Source organism: Fundulus heteroclitus, chromosome 3, assembly GCF_011125445.2.
Source record: "Fundulus heteroclitus isolate FHET01 chromosome 3, MU-UCD_Fhet_4.1, whole genome shotgun sequence".
Lineage (NCBI taxonomy): Eukaryota > Metazoa > Chordata > Actinopteri > Cyprinodontiformes > Fundulidae > Fundulus > Fundulus heteroclitus.
Genome location: NC_046363.1, coordinates 485444 through 509193, shown reverse-complemented (window position 1 = coordinate 509193; position 23750 = coordinate 485444). Strand labels below are relative to the sequence as shown.

Sequence of the window (23750 nt, the reverse complement as noted above, 5' to 3'; positions counted from 1 at the left end):
AGTGTTCAACATTAAAATAAGCTTGGTCTTGAATGTATGTGAGAGAGAGAGAGAGAGAGACAGAGAGAGACAGAGAGAGCGAGAGCGCACGTGTCTGGACTCACGTTGACAAGTTTATTTTCCGCTCCAAAAAATAGAATCCCTGCCCGCAATTGCTGCACGATGGAAATTCGGCACTACTGCACAGGAAAAATTAGAGAGTACTTTTTTCAGAGTTACCATTATTTTCCTCTAAAAGAGTAATATTTATTAACTTCGGAGTGTAATTACTTCCAGTCGTCACTAGAGTAGGAGGAAAAAAATAGAGTCAATCATATTGGAGTAATATCAAAACCACGCCCCCTAATGTTCCTTAGGTTTCGTTTTTGCCGTCATTTTCCATCCCAGCAGTTGGAAGGTCAAGGTGAAGACGGATGTTTGCCGGGTAAGTCAGCAAAGTACAAAAATTTATTTTATTTAAGACAAAATGTCAGCAGAATTTTGTTACCTTACTTGGGAGATAATGCTTGTGAGTTTGTGTGTCTCAAACATGCAGTTATGTCGATGCTAATGTTAGCTTCAGCACAGACTATATCTTTAGATGTGAATTTAAACCAAATTTCACTGTTAGCTTAACTTACCACGTGTGTTTTTACTGGCCATTTTGAAGGTTTTGTTAGGATATCAACAAGGTCAAGTGGAACGAGCTGTTTATCCCAGAACTGCATGGCACACTTAGATGGCACTGACCCAAAAGATTGGCACATATCTATCAGATACCACCCTGGAGGTGACACAGCTTCCCTGCTGATGTCACAGTTTGGATGTGTACCGCCCTTGTATGGGTGTGTCCCGAGATCCCTTTATAATGTTTGCGTGATGAGCACTCGAGGCCTCCTGCCGATCAGGGGCCCATCAGCGCTGGTGTGACTGTAACTATTTCTCTGTCTTTACCTAGATAAAATATAACTAAAAGCATACTTGTCTGTTTTATGCGTCCTACATTCAAGGTAATAAGTAAGTGGGGGTCGCCTGACTGGGTAAAACGAACTGGGTCCACCGAGGGTGCTTCACCGTAGACACGGCACGGTGAAACAGTAACAAATTGGTGTTTCCGCCCGGACCCAAAGGACGACATACCACCTTCCGTTTTTTCGGTCAGGACGTCATTCCGGAAGAAAAACACACAGCTTGCGGCCGCAACAAAAGGTAAGGAGATTTCATTCATCTCCTAGTGTCTTTTTCTTCCTGGAGGGCCGACTTTTTGTATTTCTAAAGGCAGAGAAAGGTTTGAGGATAATTGTTTGCAAACGTGTCGATAGTAACTTGGGATTTGCGTGCGGTCACAGAGGTGAGAGTCCGGGAATCCTTGGCCAGGGTTCCGAAAATACTGTGCACCTTGAGAATTTAGGGTTTAAAAGGTCCCCTTGTTAGGCACAGAGGAAAATACGTGTTCCTCTGTGTGTAACATAAAAGCGGCCATTCTGACAGACACGCCTGTACGCGTGGCTTCTAAAACATCGTGTAGCCTAGAAAATGTGGGTTTAGATGCCCCCTTATTTTCCGCGAGGACGAACATAAAAGTCGTTTTTGCGGTAATATAAAAGCAGCCTTTTTCGAAAAACGAGCGCGTACGACCTGGCTAATACACAATAGTGTGAATGCGGTGGTTTGACGTTTTGTTAAAACCCCGATTACAGACGAATATAGAAAGAGAAAAAAGCCAGTGGACGCACACACAACCAGCAGGACCGGAGGTACGTACTGAGTTAACTAAAGATTGGCCAGAGAGAGTGTGAGTGTGTATGTGTGTGTGTGTGTGTGTGTGTGTGAGACACGTTATTGTCATTGAGCCGTGGAAGTGAAGTGAAGGGTAAGGGCCTTCTCATCCTGAGTACACTGGCTCATTGAAACTGCCGTGTAAAAACACAATAATAAGGCATATAGGAACATAATAAGTTTTGGTGTCTGAGAGATAAAAAATAAGCTCTCATTGGACCGGGGTCAGGACGCTGTCCCAGCAGGTTGGCCAAGACGTGTGAGTGCTGGAATGGCTGAGAATCAGGCAGAAAATGAGCTCCAGGGGTGTTCTTTAGGAACACTGCTGGAGACAGGAAAAGGGAGCATAATGGCAAACTTCCCACACAAAGATGCTGAAAACCATTTAAAACAATTTGAGGAGTGGTGTGAAAAAATGAGGAGAGACGGGGTTTTTGGTGATACAGAAGGGTCACCACCAGAGGCCCAAATGTGCACTTACTATTTGCAGATGTTAAAAAATAGATTAGCCCTAGCACAAGTAGAAACGGGTGATGCAGGTGAGTTTGCTCGAGAAAAATACCAAAAAGAGGAAATCAAAATAGCAGGCTTGATAAAACTAACTGAACTGTATTTCAGCATGTGCTTCTCAGGCCTCGACAAACAACAAGAGAGTGAAAATCTGCAAGGGGTAAGGGAATCATCTTCTTTCAAACAAGAAGGTAAGTACACAACTATGCAAAACAATCTGCATGGTGATAAGGGAGAACTGTTATCCAAGGCCAGGAGTGTGGTGACTTCATCAGACCCTTCGGTGCAGGTGCCTGGTATGGTGTTATGTGGGGGACAGATAAGCTCTGACGTAAGACCCAGATGTAACCTGCATTCTAGCGAAACTGATCTTTCTTTACCTGCAACAAAACAAAGTGTGCAACTGCCATTGTTTCAGACTCACAGTGCTACAGGACAGGTGAATGCAGCTGTTTACAGCCCTCTTTCATGTGCTGACAACGTTCATCTGAGGCACATGTTCCCTGATCCCAGAAAAGGGGCGCACCTTTGGATCAAAGCATTCGTGGAGACTTTAAGCGGGTATGTATTGGCTATTGGTGATGTGAGGACTGGCTTATCAGCATACCTGGAACCACAAGAGGTACATGCGGTTGAAGTCTCTGCTGGAACTGACGTACTAGGAACAGCTGCTCCTTTGGCCCCAGTGGCACGGCAACTTTGGAGCACATTGAGGACATTTTATCCAGTAAGTACGGATTCTGGCCTTTTTAAATGACACTACACGTTGGGCAGGGGAGACGGCTTCAGCATATGTGAACAGAATGTTGTAAGTTTGCGCGCAAGCTGTCTGTCTGATATTGTTGCCTTCGTCATGTCTTGTACAATATATTGTGTCTGTTGAAATGAGATTATTGAGTCAGAGTGAGTGGGGGAGAGACTGCTTGGATCCGCGGATATTGAGTGTGTCTGTGTGTGTGTGTGCAAATGGGTCTTTGTGTGTAAGTGAGGTTACAGATAAATGTATTTGTGTTTTGTTTTGTTTTGGGGGTTTTTGGCGCAGGGGGGTGTTCAAAGTGCAACCAGTTGGTCGGGGCAGTTGGATTAATAAGAAAAAGAAAAGCGAAAGTTTTTAATAAAATAAAAAATAAAAAGGAAACGGAAACGGAACTAAAAGGGCGTTGCACCGGGGAAGCGTTTACGTGGGGACCGACTGGGACTTCCGTTGTGGATAAAATTGTTCGTAACTATTAAATGCAACGTATAACTTTCAAAAAGGGGTAAGCGTCCAGGTGTCTGCGAGACACAGAGTTGTATCCTTGCGGGGCTGAAGAGTAAAACCGTGTTTGGACGAAACATTCGGGGGTCGTAGCCAGCGCAAGCTCTCCACTTTTAAACTAAGCGGGAACTTAACATGTTGAAAATACATCTTTCGGCGTTGCTATAGACGTTTAAAAACTATGAAAAACATAGAACTATTTAAGACAGTCAGAAAAAGCAGGCCTGCACGTGTTTGTCTGTCTGAATGTCATCTTTGTATGTAAATGTATGTATTTGTGTATCGTATGTAACTAAACGTTCGTCTGTGTGATGTTCATGGTTTCAGAATGTTCATTTGTTTTGGGAGAACTGCAGCTCCGTAATTCAAATGACGTTTTTAATCATGAACTACGTTAACTAAAAGCTGAAGAAAGGTAAAGAGAGATTTCAATAACAGTTTGTTTTCTTCCCACATTAAACATCCGGCCAAATTAAATTGTTACACTGAGAGATGTTAACGTGTCTTAAACAGAAAATATCCCAGGGCTGTAGGAACTACTTGGGACTAGGGATAAAGGTTTTTGTTGTTGTTTGGAGCTTAATTATGCAGAACAGTAACCAGAGGTGTTGGGGCTGTATTCAGTTATGCTATTAGATTGTGCTTGGCTTGTGTTTGTCAATGAATTCATGACAGCTGAAATAATAACAGAGAAAAAGCTTTTATATTGTAATTTTGGAACATTAATAAAATGGCAAACAGCATATGGGGAGCATATGGGAGAATGTTTGGTAGAAATGGAACTGGATGGGATATGTTTAAAGGGGAGATTTTTAACTAAGGATTTTACAGCTGCCTAAAAAGAAGAATTTAAGAGCATTAAGATATACATGATTTTTGATTTAAATAGATGAGACAAACTGTGCTTTAAACAAACTGTATGGGACTAAATATGGTTGCTTTTCTAAGGGTTCTGTATTAATTTATTTTATTTCTTTTTACTGGGGATTTGAATGCAGCTAATGAGAAATTTTGAGAAGTGTTAAGATATCACAAGGCCACATTAAGCATGTCATCGGTTACAAAAGCATCTGATGTTATTAGTTATGCTGAGCTGAGGCAAGCCTCAGAGGGTCAGTTTAACCTGAAACAGGACAATAGATATGATAAACAAATCTGACCATGATGTAAACATCTGAATGTTTATGGCAAGGCTGGGTCTGTGTGTTCTGGCCTGGGGGCACGAAAAGTATGTCAGAGGGAAAAAATAAAATAAAGCCACCTTCTCAATGTGCTGAATTACGGGGAAAACTCTTATCATGTATAGAAAAACACCAGAAGCTCAAAAGCCTGAAAGAGAAAATGGTTGCTTTAAAGTTTCACCCTTAACCAATTAAGATTGAAAAGCATTAATAACTAAGTTTGCATGATCGAAAGAGCTAGAAAGAAATCAAAAGAATGCTATAAGATATTGGAACACACATAATGCACGCTTTGGGAGACTTTTTACTTTCGGGTTTTTATTGTTTTGTGTACTTTGATTATTTCTTTGTTAAATGATTCCTTTGCTTTAATTTTTGCATCACCAGTGACAAAGAAGTGACAATATTCAAGGTTGTACGGCAGATAATTTAAGAAGAGGAGAAGTTTTAATATAAAATGATGAAAGTAAAGGAACGAGAGATTCCTACCTCCCCTGGACCAACCAAGAACTTAGACACATCACGTTAAGAACCAGGACACTAGAAAGACCAGGTTTTCTTTTGTCACCTAATACACTAACAGAATTGTTTTTCTCTGAGTTACTTCTTTCAGATGATGTGAGATGAAACTGTAAAGCCACCTTGTTCCAAAAGAAGTCTCTGGAAAGTGAGCTCTTTCAGGCCGTATGGTAAGAAGTCATGATCTAAAATGGACATGCAGGGATTGACAAAAGTGACTAAATTATGCTAAGTTTAACAAACTTATGACAGGTAATATCGAGACCTTCTAGGCAAGGCAAGGCAAATTTATTTATAAAGTACAATTCAGTATTCAGTATCCTTCTAGAGGTAAGAAGGTGGCTTTGGAAATTGTTCATGTACCCCTGCTGCCCTCTCTACTGACTCACATTAACATTTCTATCCTGTTTTCTGCTTTTTTTCTTGCAAGGAAACCTGGTCATATATAATTGGAATGTGCTAACGGAGAGATTTTAGTCTCTTTTTAGGCATTCTCAGAGACAAGTTAGTACCAAGCGGTGCCACAGTGGTCCAGAGGACGGAGAAAAAGGTGATGTACTTGACTCCTGCCTAATCCAGTTTTTAATCAAATTTAGAAAAAAAAAAAAAAAAAAATCAGTAATTTTTGCAGAAGCTGCATAGAGGTTTAATGGGGAATGTGATGCTACAAGGTTAAGAGAAATGTTTTTTATTAATGAACTTATACAAAGAGGTTGAACTGTCTGTAAAATATTTTGCTTGGATAAATTTTTAAGGGATCAAGATCTGGGGTAAAGGTGAAAAACTTCAAGAATAATTTTGTTTTAGAGGGAACGATGTGGTTGATTTTGTTTTGAGACAGTTTTCTTGTAATTTTTGTTTTGATTTTTTTCTTTTCAACTTATTTACACTACACTACGGATGAAGATAGACAATTCTTGTATTGGACAATTTGATTTTGGACAAAATCCATATTGGCAAAATGCTGGCAGAATTCCTTGTGGTTTCAGACACAACGATTGGAGAAAGAATATTCATGGACAACGCTTGTCCTGGAACGATGTTGTGCTGTTGAACTGAGACATGAGGACTGAAAATGGACAACTAATTGCGGGGGCAAAGACAGAGGCATCGGATAACCTTCAATGGACCGCAACACGAAACAAAGATGAGTTGGCAGACACCCCTTCTGCATTTCACATCAGATTTTCCTGCACATAATTAAAACACGAAACACACATTAGAAACATACACATTGGCGGATGCGCTTAGAAGAAAACTTTCAGATTCAAAGCAATCAGGATTATAATTAAACCCCTAGGATGTTAATTGTTTTAAGTCAGAGCTGTTATTAGCGAGCGATAAGAGGGTCAAACGCATTCGGACAAGTGGTACTGGTCTGGAAACAAAGCTGGTAGAGATTTTGGGCCGCTGATAAGAAGGATTTTCTTTTACTTGTCTAACAAGGTTTTTATTTAAATCATTTAAAATACATATAAATATGTTTTGGAATTTTATTAACCCCACAAGGGGTTTTGAAGTAGATTCAAAGAGGCACCTTTAAGATACAATAAGCTTCATAAAATACATCATGCATGAGAAGAAATAGGGGGAACCGCTAAAAGACATCCATTTTGCACCAAAATATTAAGTTACGGGATGAGAGCATAGAGCAGCTTAAGTAATTATGCTAAACCTAAAAGGTTTGACAACTTATATTGGGGATTACATAGAGGGGCCGTTTAAACGTAAAAGGAAAGTGGATAAGAACAATGTATGCTATTACATCAATGGGCGATAATTATGATCATGACAAAACTAGTGGGCGAAAAAGTTAAAGTAGGCATTACAGCAACAGTTAATAGCATAACCGACTGAACGAACGAGTGAGCAAGCTAATTTTTCAATATAAGCAGAATAACTGCAGGTTTAGAATAATGCCTTATTCTAATAAATAACTTGGGTAAATTAGGATTAAAGCACCAATGTAAATAGTTTGGAATTGTACGCAGTTACCTAAAAGGTGTGAGGAGACTTAAAAACTATCTGTTTAAACACAAAATAGCACAATAGTTGTTCTTTAACTAAATGTTAAAACATCCAGAAGAAAAGAACACATAAACATAGTTTAGCCATCTATTAACCTAGTGGTCTTTTAGACCAGGATAATCTAACGATCGTCCTCTTGTACATGCAGAAAAGTAATGAGGTCAATTAGATTAGTTGGACGTTTGGTATCTGGTCAGGACAGCAGAAGCACTCCTGGACACAAGATGAGGATAACAGCTCCAACATGATGTCAATGCATGAAGGTTGGCTCTGAGGAACATCAGAGCTGCAATGGCATCAGACAGTGACACTCCTGCTGTGATAAAGAAAATCTTGAAAAGAACTATGCATGACTGCTTTGCTTCACAGGTGATGGAATTCAACTACAAGGTTTCACGAACATGACATGGAGAGGTTGGCGTTCAGGAAACGCACCTAGAACACACTCTTGAACACTGTGGGGTAAATGGGCTCTAAAGGGGGACACTTAACAGGAGAGAAACTGAAAGCCTGGGCTTACGACAAGGGGACATTTCACAGACAGGGGGTGTGGGACACCCAGGAATGGCTGCTGTGGTTTGAAAATGTCAGAGATTTGTCGCAGGTGGTGGAGTGTTTCGATGACCCAGGCGCTTGGAACAAAGGAGACGACGTCGTGCTCCCACAGGGATTACCTGTAACCTAACACTGACTGTGAACAATTTTATGTTTGGGTTTGCTGGGGTTGCCAAAAGGAGCATCGGAGATGACTTTCTCTATCCTGACCAGGTTCACACTTAAAATGCAAAAAACAAAATTATAGAGGCCTAAACAAATACGGACACAGAGAAGTGTTTATACAAAGAATTCCACTATTCGTCAATTAAAGGTGCAGATACTAAGGCTAAACAAAGAACTAGATAAAGGGCAAAACTTAAAGCTGATCATTTACCAATGGGTGGTCAATATTTAAGAGGGTTTAAAGGAACTGCACAATTTCTTCAATAATCATAACAGACAGTGATTGATGAAACAAAAAAGCAAATTCTACAATGGGAATTTTTAATCTGCTGGGACAAGACGGTGTAAACATAAAATACGGATTTATAGATCACTGGGTGATATAAGTTAACAAAACACAGATCCTAAATTTGAACAAACTGTAGAAAAAGCAACAGTAGTAATAATAAATGTATGAGAATGTAAGAAAATCACTCGGAGTAATGTCTGCTTAAGGTTTTTCAAGGATAAACTAAACACATGAGAACAAGAACTAGATACTTGTTAAAGGGTTGAATTACTTGGGGATATAATTGTGCTTGGATGTATTATCAATTTAACTAATGTTGAAAGACTGAAAAAGGTTTAAAGACCTAGAGCAGTATGGAGCTTCTTACATGATCAGGGGGCGATGTGTTTAATAAGCAACAGTGACTTACTGCTCACAGCATACTACAGTTTAACGGGTTGTTTCAAACAAGATTCAAACAGGGGGACATACGATAAAACCAGGGTTGATGCACGTCAAGCTGAAAGTGAATCACAGAACTACTTCCTGTCTCCACCCTGGGCTACACCCACTTCCTGAATAGCAACCAATCACAACTCCGTGTGGGCGAGGGGCATGCACACACTTCCTTTCTCTTAGCTGAGTTTTTCAAAATAAGACAAGAAGTACATAGGGCTGCTTCTTATTAACATCACAACATTATTCTGCAAATATATATAGTGGAGCTTTCTTTTACAAACTTAAGGGTTTTTCTGTTGGACTTTTTAGAAAAATGTGAAGTATTTTGGAGCTGGTTCAGTAAGAAGTTTCTGAAAGGTTTTAATACAATTCCTTGTGTGCTAGATAAATTGAGATGAACCGTGTCACAGTAGCCATGAAACATATGATGATAAATTTCTATTGCAGAGATCTTTTCAACTGTTGGACAATTGTAAGGTGAGACACACATGGGAAAGAATTATAGAGAAATGCTGCTGCAGATAACGTTGAACTTTCAGATTTTTCTTTTATATAAGAGTAATGCAAGATCTAATGATTACAGTAAAGGAGGTAAAGCTAAGAGCATAATAATTGTGAACGGAAATATCTGGATGTGAAAGTGTTTGAAGAAGGTAAATGAAAGAAGGATTGGGAGTCTTGATAAGAACACTAATTACACCTTGTTTCTGTTATCCAACAGTAAACAAGGCCTGGTGTCTGCCAACCATCTCAACAGAGCATTTTCCTGGGGATAAAATGCTTATTGCCTGAAAAAGGACAGGACACTCATTACCATCCAACTAAATCGTTTTTGTCCATGCTGAGGAATAAGAAGAGGACTTAAGAAGTTTGGGAGTACATGCCAGAGACCTATGGATTTGCCATGAAGGAGCAGTTGCCTGAGAACACTGAGCTGACCACTTATGTGCGAATAGATTCATGTCTGCCACGTGCTCAGACTGGCCTGACGTTTTTTACTTGCGTTATTGACGTACAGACACCTTTTATATCACAAAACTGATTTTTTCCTTTCTCTTCTCCACTGACTTCCATCACCATGTTTGATCTTATGTGTTATGATGTTTATACTGTGATGTTGCATTATGATGATCGCTATGGCTTTATGACTAAGAATGGAAACTCTCTGTTACAGACACACACACCAAGACCTACAGTTCTTGCAATCTTTTTGCTTTGTTATATAGAGAACCAGGATCTGATGGCTATCACAGATCCATAAATTACTTGGTAAGCCTAATTTTTAGATTCAATACAGGGTGTCTTCTCGCTCAGATTGGCCCAGAGTGGGACTCCCCTAGACTGGGCTCTATCAGGTTTTTTACCATTTCTTAGAGAGATGGGGTTTTCCTGCTTGAGGCTCAGCCTGCCCTCTGATGCCCCTACTGGTACTCTTGGATTTGTGAGGTGTGAAGGTGATGGATCGTTGTCCATAGGAATGGAGAGTGGAGGACCGAGTAGGAGGTTTCTTGGGGTGGGGGTAGAGTAGACGAATTTGGCCTTGATTAAGGTACATCTTTAGCTTATCTGGTCTAAAGTAAACTTAAAATAATGTGCGCATAGGAACCTAAAACAGGCCTAGCTCAAATAGTTGAACCCTAAATTGTAGTTAAAATGCTTGGACTGTGGTGTTGAGTAAAAAATGATTCATGCTGATTGATGCTAAGATGTTTCCATTGTGGTTTGTCCGGCCCATTCCTTGGAACTGTTTTCGTTGTGATGTGCCTTTGGGGCACACCAACAGGGGGGGCTAACGGACAACTGGACTGTTTTTTACAAAGTGCCTTTCGGGCACACCAGCAGAGACTGTGTGACCCCAGAGACTGAACCGCACTATCGACTGCCATGGAGATCACAGATGGATGGACTCTGGAAGCCGGAAGCTGACGTGCTTGGATTGCTTGGACTGGACGGAATGACCGACTGTTCTGGGAGAGGGACAGACTGAGAGCTGTCGTTCCACTGGTTGATCATCTTTGGTGATGTGCCATAATGACACATCATCAGGGGGACTGTTAGGATATCAACAAGGTCAAGTGGAACGAGCTGTTTATCCCAGAACTGCATGGCACACTTAGATGGCACTGACCCAAAAGATTGGCACATATCTATCAGATACCACCCTGGAGGTGACACAGCTTCCCTGCTGATGTCACAGTTTGGATGTGTACCGCCCTTGTATGGGTGTGTCCCGAGATCCCTTTATAATGTTTGCGTGATGAGCACTCGAGGCCTCCTGCCGATCAGGGGCCCATCAGCGCTGGTGTGACTGTAACTATTTCTCTGTCTTTACCTAGATAAAATATAACTAAAAGCATACTTGTCTGTTTTATGCGTCCTACATTCAAGGTAATAAGTAAGTGGGGGTCGCCTGACTGGGTAAAACGAACTGGGTCCACCGAGGGTGCTTCACCGTAGACACGGCACGGTGAAACAGTAACAGTTTACTCTGTATTGAGTTGTGCCCTTGGTTTGCAAATTGTATTTTATTTAAAATGTTCTGTGTACCAGTCTATTATATGTGGTATGTTTTCTCTGCTGTGCGGGTAGCAAGCTTGACCGTGAGGTTTTACCAGATTTCAGTTAACAAGTGGGGTTTTTGTGTGTACCGTCAGCAAGCACGTGTATTTTACTCTGAATTGAGGCATCAGTTAGCTAGTGTGTGTGCTTGGACCGATAGCAACACATGTAAGGTTCTTCTTTGAACTGATTAATTTACATCGACTGTTTTAATTGCTTTCCGTTCTGTATTGTTATTTATTTATTTATTTTGTATGTGGACCGTTTTTACCTGGTATTTTGCTAGCAAGCACGTGTATTTTACTCTGAATTGAGTCACCACTTAGCTAGTGTGTGTTTGGACCGTTAGCAAGCACGTGCATTTTACTCTGAATTGAGGCATCAGTTAGCTAGTGTGTGTGTGTGTGTGTGTGTGTGTGTGTGTGTGTGTGTGTGTTTGGACCGATAGCAATCACGTGTAAGGTTATCTTCTTTGAACTGATTAATTTACACCGACTGTTTTAATTGCTTTCCGTTCTGTATTATTTTTTTTGTATGTGGACCGTTTTACCTGGTATTTTGCTAGCAAGCACGTGTATTTTACACTGAATTGAGTCACCACTTAGCTAGTGTGTGTTTGGACCGTTAGCAAGCACGTGCATTTTACTCTGAATTGAGGCATCAGTTAGCTAGTGTGTATGTTTGGACCGATAGCAATCACGTGTAAGGTTCTTCTTTGAACTGATTAATTTACACCGACTGTTTTAATTGCTTTCCGTTCTGTATTGTTATTTATTTATTTTATTTGTATGTGGACCGTTTTACCTGGTATTTTGCTAGCAAGCACGTGTATTTTACTCTGAATTGAGTCACCACTTGGCTAGTGTGTGTTTGGACCGTCAGCAAGCACGTGTATTTTACTCTGAATTGAGGCATCAGTTAGCTAGTGTGTGTGTTTGGACCTATAGCAATCACGTGTAAGGTTCTTCGTTGAACTGATTAATTTACACCGACTGTTTTAATTGCTTTCCGTTCTGTATTATTATTTTTTTTTTGTATGTGGACCGTTTTACCTGGTATTTTTCTAGCAAGCACGTGTATTTTACTCTGAATTGAGTCACCACTTAGCTAGTGTGTGTTTGGACCGTTAGCAAGCACGTGCATTTTACTCTGAATTAAGTCATGGAACAAACATGTCCTCAACGACAGTTTCGGAGTTTTCCCACGTAGCAAAGGGTTGAAAGGAATTATGCGAAGTTTACAGAGGTGAGCTCAAATGAAACTGGTTGACACCAACAATTCTTTATTCACTCAGAGATGGGGTGTTGTGGTCTATGCTGGAGCGGCAGCATTGTAACGTTAGGTATGTGAATTGATAGGCATGTAAACACATTGGAAGCAACCTAAGACAAAAACAATGACTTTACCCAGCTTTCAAACAACATTTAATTAGATGCAAATGCAGAGTGGTATCGAGTCTACCTGTAGATAAGGCTTTTGTAATACTTAAGCTAATTGTAACATTCAGTGCATCAATTATATTATCTTAGTAACTTTTATCTTTTTTACTTTCCATAAAGAATGCAGGCTGTAAGAGTGAAATACAGAGACCGCCAGAAATACATTTGTTATGAAGGGCAACTGACCTTCAAATCATTTTTGGAGTGTTGTGAGTGAAACAAATTGCACAAGCTGTTGGGTGTCATGTTAAAATGAGTAGTGCTGTCTTTTTTTATTATTATTGTTATCGTTGTTGTTGTCAAGGACCCCTAAAGTATGTCTTAGATTTTGGACCCCCTTCTCTAGATGGTGTTTCGTGTACCCTGATTAATAAGAACAATTTGAGTTAGAAATGTTCGCTGTAAAAGTATATTCAAATATTAGTAAAAATCTTCATAATTTCTTTTATAGTTAAAGTATAAAATCGTTGTTTTAAGTGGTTTGAATATAAATAGAAACAAATGTATGACCTTTTAATAAAAATAGGATTAATTGCACAACAGAATATCAATCTTGTGCAATATTGTTTTGTCTTCACAGTTTCCAAGAAGTTTGAGATTCCTACCTTGGACTTAAAAGTCTATGATGATTTGAACACTGAAGTTGACGAGGATGCATTTGCGTTTCTTGTAATGAAACCAGACCTGGGTGTGCTTGAGGTCCGTTTGCCCAAGGGTTCAGATTTTGAGGGTGAGTAACTTGTTCATTCAGAGTCTCATAATCCATGCAGTCCTGACTTACTTTGTAATGCAACATAGTAAAGAGATACTTATCCACATTGCATGACATTTTGAATAAACATGCCTCTTCAGACACTTAAAAAAGCATCTGACGAATAACTAGTTTAGTGTGTGGATCCATCCTAATCTAGCGGGGTCTTGCATACTACTCTTATCACAGATGATCCTCTATTGCTAATCACACCTGTTATGTCAACTTGCTAGATTTAGTCAGCCCCTCTACAAACCACTCCATTTGCACAAGCAACAGCTCCTTTGATGAAGGGGACTCTGATGACACCATCATTTTGCAGTCTACTCCTGCCCAAAGAAACAGAGCTGACCTGACTCGTCTAGCTCAGGTAAGCTTTACTGGGGAGTGGTGGGCTAGTGGTTAGAGCAGTGAGATTGGACTCTGAGAAGGATGCAAGTACCCGGTTCGATCCCCACAGCCTGCACTCTGGGTCCCTGAGCAAGACCCTTAACCAACAATTGCTCCCTAGGTGCTGGACAGTTGCAGCCCACTGCTCCCCAAGGGGATGGGTTAAAAGCAGAAATCAAATTTTGTTGTAATGTGTGTTTCGATGACAATGAAGACAAAGTTACTATTACATGGAAAGATCAAGATGGTGATTCTGATAAAATGGTGGGGGGGTCAAGTAAATTTGCAGAGAAATATGGGGCATGGTTTACATTTGTGTCACTGTGAATAGAATTGGCAACCAAATTCCTGTGTCCCTCCCTTTTTTTTTTCGCTCTTCACACTTAGCTCATTGAAAACATTCTGAGGAAGAAACCTGGAGGAGAGAGGATCCTTACAGAGTATGGTCGGACAAAAAGCTTAACAGATTCCAGAAGATGTGACATGGTGAAGATCTTGGTTGCACACATGGCGAGTGAACATGGGTATGTTGTCATGTAATTAACGTCCAACCCTAAGTTTTTTTTTTTTTTTTTTGTTCAGAAGGCATCGGCATAGTAATACTTTTGTTTGGCTCTCATACGTGTGTGTGTGTGTGTGTGTGTGCACTGTAGGACAAGTCCTTCAAGACGTGTTAAAGAGGACTACGCAAAGGGCATCACTGCCTTGTTTCCATACCTGGCTGATCCCCAGGGAACTTTGGGCTATGTAAGTACATAAAACAAGTCTAACCTCTTAACTCATTACTTGTGGTACTGATCAAAAAACCGAGTGAGATTTCAACTAAATATTAACATTTCTGTAAGCTGACCCTTTCTTCTAACCTCAACAAGTTAATCACAGCAGATGTCAAACTGGCTGACCTTGATTTTAGCAAGGACATGTTGGTGTTTTTAAGGAAGAAAAATATAAATACTTTCTTGGTCTTTAGGAGCAGTATTACAATCCGGTAGATGGGAGTGGATTTCTTGCATGGAGAGTGAAAATGCTTCAGAAAGAAGCCTCAGAGGGACAAAAGAAAAGAAACCCTCAGCCACTGACAGGTGCATGAATTTTAGTGTAGTTATATTTTTCTTATGAGAATTCACACATTAAAACCCATTATTAATATGCATAGTGCTTTTTGTTACAGTAGTGGGTATTGCAGTGGTTAAGAAAAAAGACGAGTGGGCGGCTGTGTAAGGGGTGAAATTTGCTCAACTTTTTTTGGGAAGTAAAGTATTGCATCATTAAGTGGTTTCACTGTTACAGGCGGTCCGGTTTCTGGTGAGAGAACCCCCTTCTGTAAGGAAGACCAACTGGCCACAGAAACCCAGTGTTGTGAGGCCATCGCACTGATGAAGCATACAACTGATGAAGCAATTATCAGGGAGAAGATGAAACAGACCTTCACCCATCGCCAAGCAATGGTTAATGACCCAGTAAAGTCCTCTGAAATATTTACCACCTTTCCAAGATTTCTTGACATCAAGGGAATGGTAGGTCGCTCTTAAACTACCTAGCACTGAAATCGAGCTGAGATGAAAAATTACTTTAAACAGATGACATCCCTGGTAAGCCCTGGTGCACCTATTAATGATGTATGCCATGTTGTTTTCTGTATTCCATCTTGACTGCAGATAGAGCAGGATTTCAGTCTGATGTTTGGTGATGACATCTCTGCAAGGTTCCTGGAGCAGTGGCCTACGCACTACAAGCAGAGAGTCCTTGAACAAAGTCGTGGCCTCACCCAGACAAGCGACCTTGAAGATCTCCTTCATAACGCAGAATCCACAACAGAGGAACTGGAAGATGGTACAGCCGAATTAAAGAAATATATGATGATTATATATATATATATATATATATATACACGTTGTAGTAGTAAGTGGGTTTTGAAACAAAAATATGGACGTTTTAGTAAAAATGTCTTTCAAAATTTTCTTTATTTTCAGGATGGGACAGTGAATTGTCATCCATCTTGCTCCTTATCCACCTCATGCCGCCATCACCTCATGGCCGCAACAAAAGACCAGGAAAGCTCTCTGCCAGACAAGCCATTGACCACCTTGTGAAATTTATCAAGGTAATGTTACGATTTAATTAAAGCTTAAGAAGGCTAACTGTTCTGTTCGTAATATTAAACCTTAAAACTAAACTCTTGTTATATCAAACGATGGCCACGCAGTCTACCGAGTAGCCTGTGAAATTTATCTGATTTGGCTCCCCACAGATCTGTCATCGTCAGCCTCAGATACGCTGATATGATTAAGTGTTTTATTTCTTTTACAGTTAGAAGAATAAAAAAAATAAGGCTGAAAATGGTATGGTTTCTATGGTATCTAGCATTTTGTGGGAAAAGGTGGTTCTTGTGGTGATGATGGGGCCATAAACTGCAACAGATTTATTTTAATAGCAAGACTAATTACATTTTCTTGTCACAGACTGGGACCAGTGTTGAGGGTCATCTGGACAGCATCACAGAGAGCCGTCAACCCTATCTACTGGCTGTGGGGACCAAGAGGAGCGCCATACACAAATATTTCATTGTGATTGACAAACATGCAATCCCGTGTCAGTCACCAGATCCGCTTACCTCTTTTGATGAGCTTTTCAAAGCTCATTTCGTCTTCGCTACCTCATACAGGGATCTGGCCAATGTCTACTACTTTTTGCAAACCGCTGTTTACCAAATTGATGCTGCTACAACTAAGGTGAATCCCAGGGTCAAAGAGATGAGAGCCCGGATGCTGCACTGATTTTGACACTTTGAGATGCTTTGGAGGGATCTGCTTTTGCACTGATTTGATACAGAAATGTTTTGTTTTTTTTGCAAAGCCCCTCAGGCCAATGCCAATTCACTAATTAAGCACTTAAAGTTGATCCACGGACTTTGTTCAGGAAAGACACTTCGTCTGAAATGTGGTCAGCCTGGTTGTTCCCACTTCTTTGGTACTTTTTCTGGGTTTCGAAAGCATCTTAAAGCACATGAACCTCGTGGTGATTCTGGTAAAGGCCCCTCTACAACTGCACATTTAGCCGGAAGTTTTGCTGATGACTTTCCATCAAGCATTCCCTCTTCTGACCCAGTCATTCTTAATAAGAGTCTTGTAGACAGCTGTGCTACAACAGTGGCTGAACTTAAAGTGGCAGGTGTAGGTGAAACAATCATTAACTCTTTGGTTACTTCAATGGAAGAGATTGTTGATGAGATCCATAATCAAGCAAAAGAATCTGTGAAGCAGTGTCTATCTTTGCAGGAACCTATAAACACTGAGGTGGAGTTTAAAATTGATCAGTGCTTTGAAGAAATTGAAAATCCTTTTGGTCTCTTAAATTCTGAAACTAAGAGAAGGCAGTATTTCACAGAAAAGTGGGGAAGGGTGGAACCCGTTGAATGTGTTCTTGGTACAAGATTTGATACATGACGCAATCGAACTACTGGAACTTATGATCCAGTTGTTGTTACTGATAAATTTGTTTATATTCCAATTTTGAAAACATTAGACTTCATTTACAAACACCCTAAGATAAAAGACATGATGCAGAGGGATTATAGTTCAAGAAAAGATCTAAATGACTTTTGTGATGGAGCTCTTTTCAACAGTCATCCTTTATTTTCAAAACAGAAGCATGCAATTCAGTTGCAGCTTTTCTATGATGATTTTGAATGTACAAATCCATTGGGGAGTAAAAAGGGAATACATAAATTGGGAGCAATGTATTTCACTTTGCGTAATCTTTCTCCAAAGCACAACTCAATGCTGCTTAATATTCATTTGGTTGCTTTATTTCATGCCCAAGACATTAAGACATATGGCTTTTCTAAAATACTTCATCCAATTGTTCAAGACATTAAAGAGCTGGAGACTAAAGGAATTCAGGTCCCACTGTATGAGGAGAATGTGTATGGAACTATTGTTCAAGTTACTGGTGACAACCTTGGTCTTCATGGTTTGTTTGGTTTTGTAGAGTCATTCAGTGCCAGATATTGTTGTCGCTTTTGTCTCGCTAAGAAAGAGGACTTTCAAACAGAATTCACAGAAGATTCACCCAAGATAGTCATGCGAACTCAAGCACTTCATGCAAAACACTGCCAAATGATGGATAAAACTCCTAGTCTTCCCTATGTGATGGGTGTAAAACGTTCCTGTGTTCTAAATTCTTTGAAGTACTTTAATACATGTGAAAACTTCTCTGTTGATATTATGCACGATATCTTGGAGGGAGTGGCACAATATGAAATGAAGCTGCTAATACTACACTTGATCAAAAACTACACAACATCAAAGGAAATAGACAGGAGAATTAAGAACTTTAACTATGGCTACATGGAACAAAACAACAAGCCACCTGCATTGAAGTTAGTGGAGGACTCAAACGACTTGGGTTTAAACGCAATCCAATCTTGGTGTTTACTTCGGAATTTCCCACTTATATTTGGAGACTTGGTTTGTCAAGGTGATCAATATTGGTATTTGCTTCTGTTGCTGCTTCAAATAGCACATATTGTATTTTCTCCCATGTTGTCAACTGGCATTACCATTTATTTGATTTACAGAGGTGAGATTTGATTTTAGAGCACCATGGATTATTCAAGCATTTGTTTCCCAGCAAGAAGCTACTACCAAAGCATCATTTTATGGTGCATTATCCTACATGTATTCGTAAAATTGGACCAGTTTTGCACACCTTGTGCATGCGCTATGAAGCAAAGCACAATTTCTTCAAAAAACAACTCAAAAGTTTCAAAAATATAACTAAAACATTGGCAAAGAAACACCAAACTCAAGTAGCATATAGTTGGAAAACATTTGAGCCTGACAGACTGGTGCTTGGTCCAAGTAAAATGGTAGCTTTAAATGTGATGGACAGGGGCTTTGAGATAGCAGAGGATCTTCAGGTAGCAATGGACACTAAGGTGTTAGATGTTAGATGGGCCAAACAACATGGAAATGTGTATCGTTCAGGTTTAGTTGTTTGTCTTAAAGTGCATAATGAGATGCCAGTTTTTCACAAAATCCACCGTGTTGTTCTTAAAGACGAGAGGTTATTGTTACTTACATTTGTACTACAAGCAGTGTGCATGGATGAGCATTTTTGTGCATTTAAAGTTGTATGCACTGCAGAAGGACCTCATGTTATTGATGTCAAAGAGCTTTTGTGTCACAAAGCATTCGATATGCAGAGGTCATACAGTAATGATGATTCAAGTTCATTTATTGTACCATACTGTTTCCTGTAATAAGTCGTTAAGATCAAACTATTGCACCAGGTAATGGTTTTTTAAATTTCTTGTCCATTACTCCAATTCTAATCTATTCATATTTTTCTCCTCTTTTATACAATCCACCCAATTTCAAAGGGCACGTGTCCAAATTGTTTAAATATAGTATACATTCTTTGGGTGGGGTGATGGCTATTGCAATATTCTACAGCCGTACCTGCAGCTACTGGTGTAGTGATTGTGTGAATATTCTATTTGTTTTTATCATGATACAGAGACGTGTCACCCCAAAATACTTTTTTTTTTTTTTCTTCCCTCCCTCATGTTGATTACTCTGCCCATGGAGCCATATTCATGGAGATTTTTGTTATAGGTTTTGAGACCATTTTAAGTTTTTATGTATCATATAATGCTGTGATATTACAACGGCCAAACAGTATTGACATGTATATGATGGGTGCGCAGTGTTATGCATTTAAGAAAATACAAGTTAATTGTGGAATATATATTTCTGGTCTTTTTTATTATTTCAGACATTTTAATCCAGAGTTATTTTTAAGATTCATTTTAAGTGAAATACAAATCAGTTAATAGAGTTGGACCTCTATTTTGAGGCAGTATCTGCTCTGTACAGAGTAAAATTCATCTCAATTTATAGTAGAATTAACCTCTATTTTGAGGCAGTAACTGCTCTGTACAGAGTAAAATTCTTCTCAATTTATAGTAGAATTAACCTCTATTTTGAGGCAATAACTGCTCTGTACAGAGTAAAATTCTTCTCAATTTATAGTAGAATTAACCTCTATTTTGAGGCAATAACTGCTCTGTACAGAGTAAAATTCTTCTCAATTTATAGTAGAATTAACCTCTATTTTGAGGCAATAACTGCTCTGTACAGAGTAAAATTCTTCTCAATTTATAGTAGAATTAACCTCTATTTTGAGGCAATAACTGCTCTGTACAGAGTAAAATTCTTCTCAATTTATAGTAGAATTAACCTCTATTTTGAGGCAATAACTGCTCTGTACAGAGTAAAATTCTTCTCAATTTATAGTAGAATTAACCTCTATTTTGAGGCAATAACTGCTCTGTACAGAGTAAAATTCTTCTCAATTTATAGTAGAATTAACCTCTATTTTGAGGCAATAACTGCTCCGTACAGAGTAAAATTCTTCTCAATTTATAGTAGAATTAACCTCTATTTTGAGGCAGTAACTGCTCCATACAGAGTAAAATACAACTCTATTGAGTGAAATGGTGTTGGAGTTGTTCTCACTTTAAGCTAAATTGAGTAAATTGTAATCTTGTGGAGTAAAACATGAACTCTAGCTAGAGTACAGATAACTCTGAAATTTTAACTTTTATGATGGGAGTAAATTTCACTCTTTTTGGACTGGGACCAAATATTGTCTTTTTGGGAGTAAAATTTTCCTCAAATTGAGTAAATTTTACTCTTCAAAATTTACTGTGTGGAGAACTTGAAGCACTGTATATGTAGAGGGAAAAGTTACAGGGTTGTTTCGCTTGAAATTCTATATTTCTATAGAATATGGTCATAGACTGTGCTGAATTCATTAAGTGACATGCTTACGCGCTGTTTTTTTTTAGATATTTAAGCGAAAGCAGACATCTAGTTCATCTTTGTGTCAACCGTGTTACCAACAGAAGAGCGTGTTAACAAGGCTCTGCTAATGCTAATACAGTGCTAAGCACATATATGACACTACGAAACACTCAGTGACTAAATTATTGTTCTAAATCATAGAGTGGATAATAAAGAGTTATGTAACATTTCTGTGCAGTGTTTTATTTTTTCAAGACGATGGATGGTAAATGATTTACCTTATCTTCTCGAACTTCTCCGTTTCACCGCGTTTGTTGCTCTATCTTCTTCTGCAATTCTTGAACTAAAGTTTGTTAATGCACTCCCTGCTTGCACATTACTGCCACCCTCTGTTCTGAACTTGTATACGTCACTTGATATCTTACCCAATAGGCATTAGGTTCTGTCAGCATAACTGAATTTAGTAAATGTTAACTTATCCCACATCATGTTAAAATAACATTACTTAATGATGTTCAAACACAAAACACAACTATTTATAGTAAAACCAACACTTCACATTTAGATTAATTTACCACACACCAAATCTGTTTTTTTGAGTGAACAACCAACACTGCACCGTACAAGAAGTGAACAGAGAAGAAGACCCCATCTGAATAACTTACGTACATCTGTCCTGAAACTCCAGCATGACATCGACCGAATAATCATCAAAGCTTGTGCTGTTAAGAGGATTATTCATAGTACATCTTAATTTGAATGTGTTCAAAGAATTAGTTTGTGATATATTAAATACATTTTTATACAAACCTGATTATGTTAAAAATCTAATTATATTCTATTTTTTATTTTTCTTGTATTACAGAAACGTCTGCGGTTGTTGAACAAATTCCGTCGTCAAGAGACAGAGCACAGTTATACTGCCTGCAAGCTGCAGAATTTGTGAGATCCTGCCAGATTCAGCTGGATCAACTGTTCCAGCTGTCGAGACTGCACTCCTTGTAACCAAGTAAAATTGTGACCTCTGTAAAAATGGGTAGCCAGCAAATGAGAGATGCTTTAAATGAAATGTTAAAAGCTGTAAACGAATTACAAAATATACCTGTTCATGATACGTCTGGTGTTCTGAATCTACCTAATGCTTCACCCTCCCGATTAGAACAAGCCCTCCATCAATTAAACGTTTCATTCTCTCAACCCTCCTCCACGGAAAATGATTTACTACACTTTGAGCAGCAAGTTACAGATGTTTTAAATTAAATCACGGAAATGGTTAACGAGCTTTAAAATATACCTGTTCAGGATACGTCTGTGTCTGCAAATTTACATCAAGGTAGTAGTTCTCCCGATAGACAACAGGCTCATACGGAGCAGAGTTGGAATTATGAGCGTTTATCGTCGCCAGAACAAGCCCTCCATCAATTAAACGCCTCCTTCTCTCAGCCATTTAACTCTAATCCTGCAGGTGAGCAGTCTCCGCAGCACCATCAGCAGCAGCAGCAGCAGCATGGGGGTAGTTTAAATCAAACTGTTGTAGAAAGCAGTCAAGTTAATCAGTCTGGTTCTTCGAATACTGTTTTGCAAAATCCCACCTCCAGCACGAGTCAACATCCCGGTGTCAGCGAAGCTGTCGTTCCCGTGCATGACCCCGAGGATCAACCCTGCACCAGCCAGTCAGCTGTGTATAGCTCTGAGCATACTCAGCAGAGCTCTACATCCAGCATCCAGCGTGAATGTTTCAATGTTACAGAAATAAGACGCTCTTTCAGCATCACCACTTCGCAGCCTGGCGAGATTCCAGATCCATATGAATTTTACACACAAGTTTATGATGTTCTGGCCGACCTTGCACAGACTGTTACACCTCTGACGTCCCGTAACGAAATTATTCAGCTAGAATTAAGCGGGGAAGGATTTTCTCGTCATACATCAGCACCGCCAGGCAAGTCAATGGTGAAGGTGATTCAATCCTGCCTGCATTTCAGAAGACAACTTAACACAATCTAACGAGGAATTAACCGACAACTTAGAAATTGTCCTTCAGGTTGTAAGAACGCCTAGCGGGGGTGCAAAATGTAAGGCCGTTAAACTGTTAGACTGTGAACTGATCCATAAAAAAACGACGTCATCTCTATATTGTTGAAAATGCTTCTAATCAACTTTGTTTTGCAACAAGTCTAGCACATCTCTTTAATCCGACTTTTACAGACAGTGAAGCCGTCCATCCAGGGACAATTTGGCAGCATATGGCAGGTCTGACAGAGCAAACTCCTGTGACTTTCAGCGATGTGCAGAAATTTGAAAAGATTCTCAACAGGAAAATTGTCGTTTTCCATAAAGACAGCAAGGACGCGCTGCTTTGTAATTTCCAGACCGACTTTTCAGATCGTTCAAATCCTTTTTTTCTGTTTCTGTTCAAAAATCATTATTATGGAATTAAAAGTCTCACAGCATTCACAGGTTCTAAGTACATTTGCAGCTATTGCTTTAGCGGTTTCAAAAACATGAACAGACATAACTGTGAAGGTCGCTGTTCGGTTTGCCTCGATCCGAACTGTACAATGCAGCCGTACAGTTCTGTACAATGCATAGACTGTAAGCGGATCTGTCGCAATTCACTATGCTTTAATAGGCACAAGCATGTGAGTAGCTGTGACACCACTAAATTCTGTCCTGTTTGTAAAAAGCTATATGATTTGCCCGCTGGCAAAGAGAGCAAGCCTCACCAATTTTCGATAAAATGCCCGGTCTGTCATGAGAAAGTGCCTGGCGGTGCTGATGTAACGTTAAACGGACATCAGTGTTACATTCAACCAAGCCTGACTGATCCAGAGCTCGGTGAGAAATTGTTTTTTTACGATCTCGAAACTTTTACAGATAAGTCTGGTTCACACATTCCATATCTTGCCTGCACAAAAACTTTGAATGGGGAAACTTGGTATTCCTATGGATTGAAATGCGTCAAGGATCTTCTACTCAATTTCAGGAAAGCTCGTTACAGAGGTTATACTTTTTTAGCTCACAACAACCGGGGATTTGACTCTTACTTGGTTCTGAGTGTGATAGTTCAGCTAGGCATTAAACCATATCTAATCACACAG

At 39.5% G+C, this 23750-nt stretch overlaps 1 protein-coding gene across 3 annotated transcripts; it reads left to right on the top strand.

Annotated features, from left to right (window-relative positions):
- Nucleotides 1-188: 188 nt before the first annotated feature.
- On the top strand, nt 189-16943 carry LOC118558089. Of its 3 annotated transcripts, none has more exons than XM_036128559.1 (11): nt 344-424; nt 12820-12908; nt 13280-13429; nt 13684-13820; nt 14228-14364; nt 14494-14587; nt 14811-14922; nt 15131-15357; nt 15499-15673; nt 15814-15944; nt 16303-16943. In XM_036128559.1, exons 1-11 carry the CDS (start codon nt 414-416, stop codon nt 16615-16617), a joined length of 1578 nt encoding a protein of 525 aa, XP_035984452.1. In that variant the 5' UTR covers nt 344-413; the 3' UTR covers nt 16618-16943. The 3 variants fall into 3 exon arrangements, with proteins under 3 accessions (XP_035984455.1, XP_035984452.1, XP_035984451.1); XM_036128558.1 differs by lacking the exon at nt 344-424 and adding an exon at nt 12245-12602; XM_036128562.1 differs by lacking the exon at nt 12820-12908 and having other exon boundaries at nt 189-424.
- The last annotated feature ends 6807 nt before the right edge of the window (nt 16944-23750 follow it).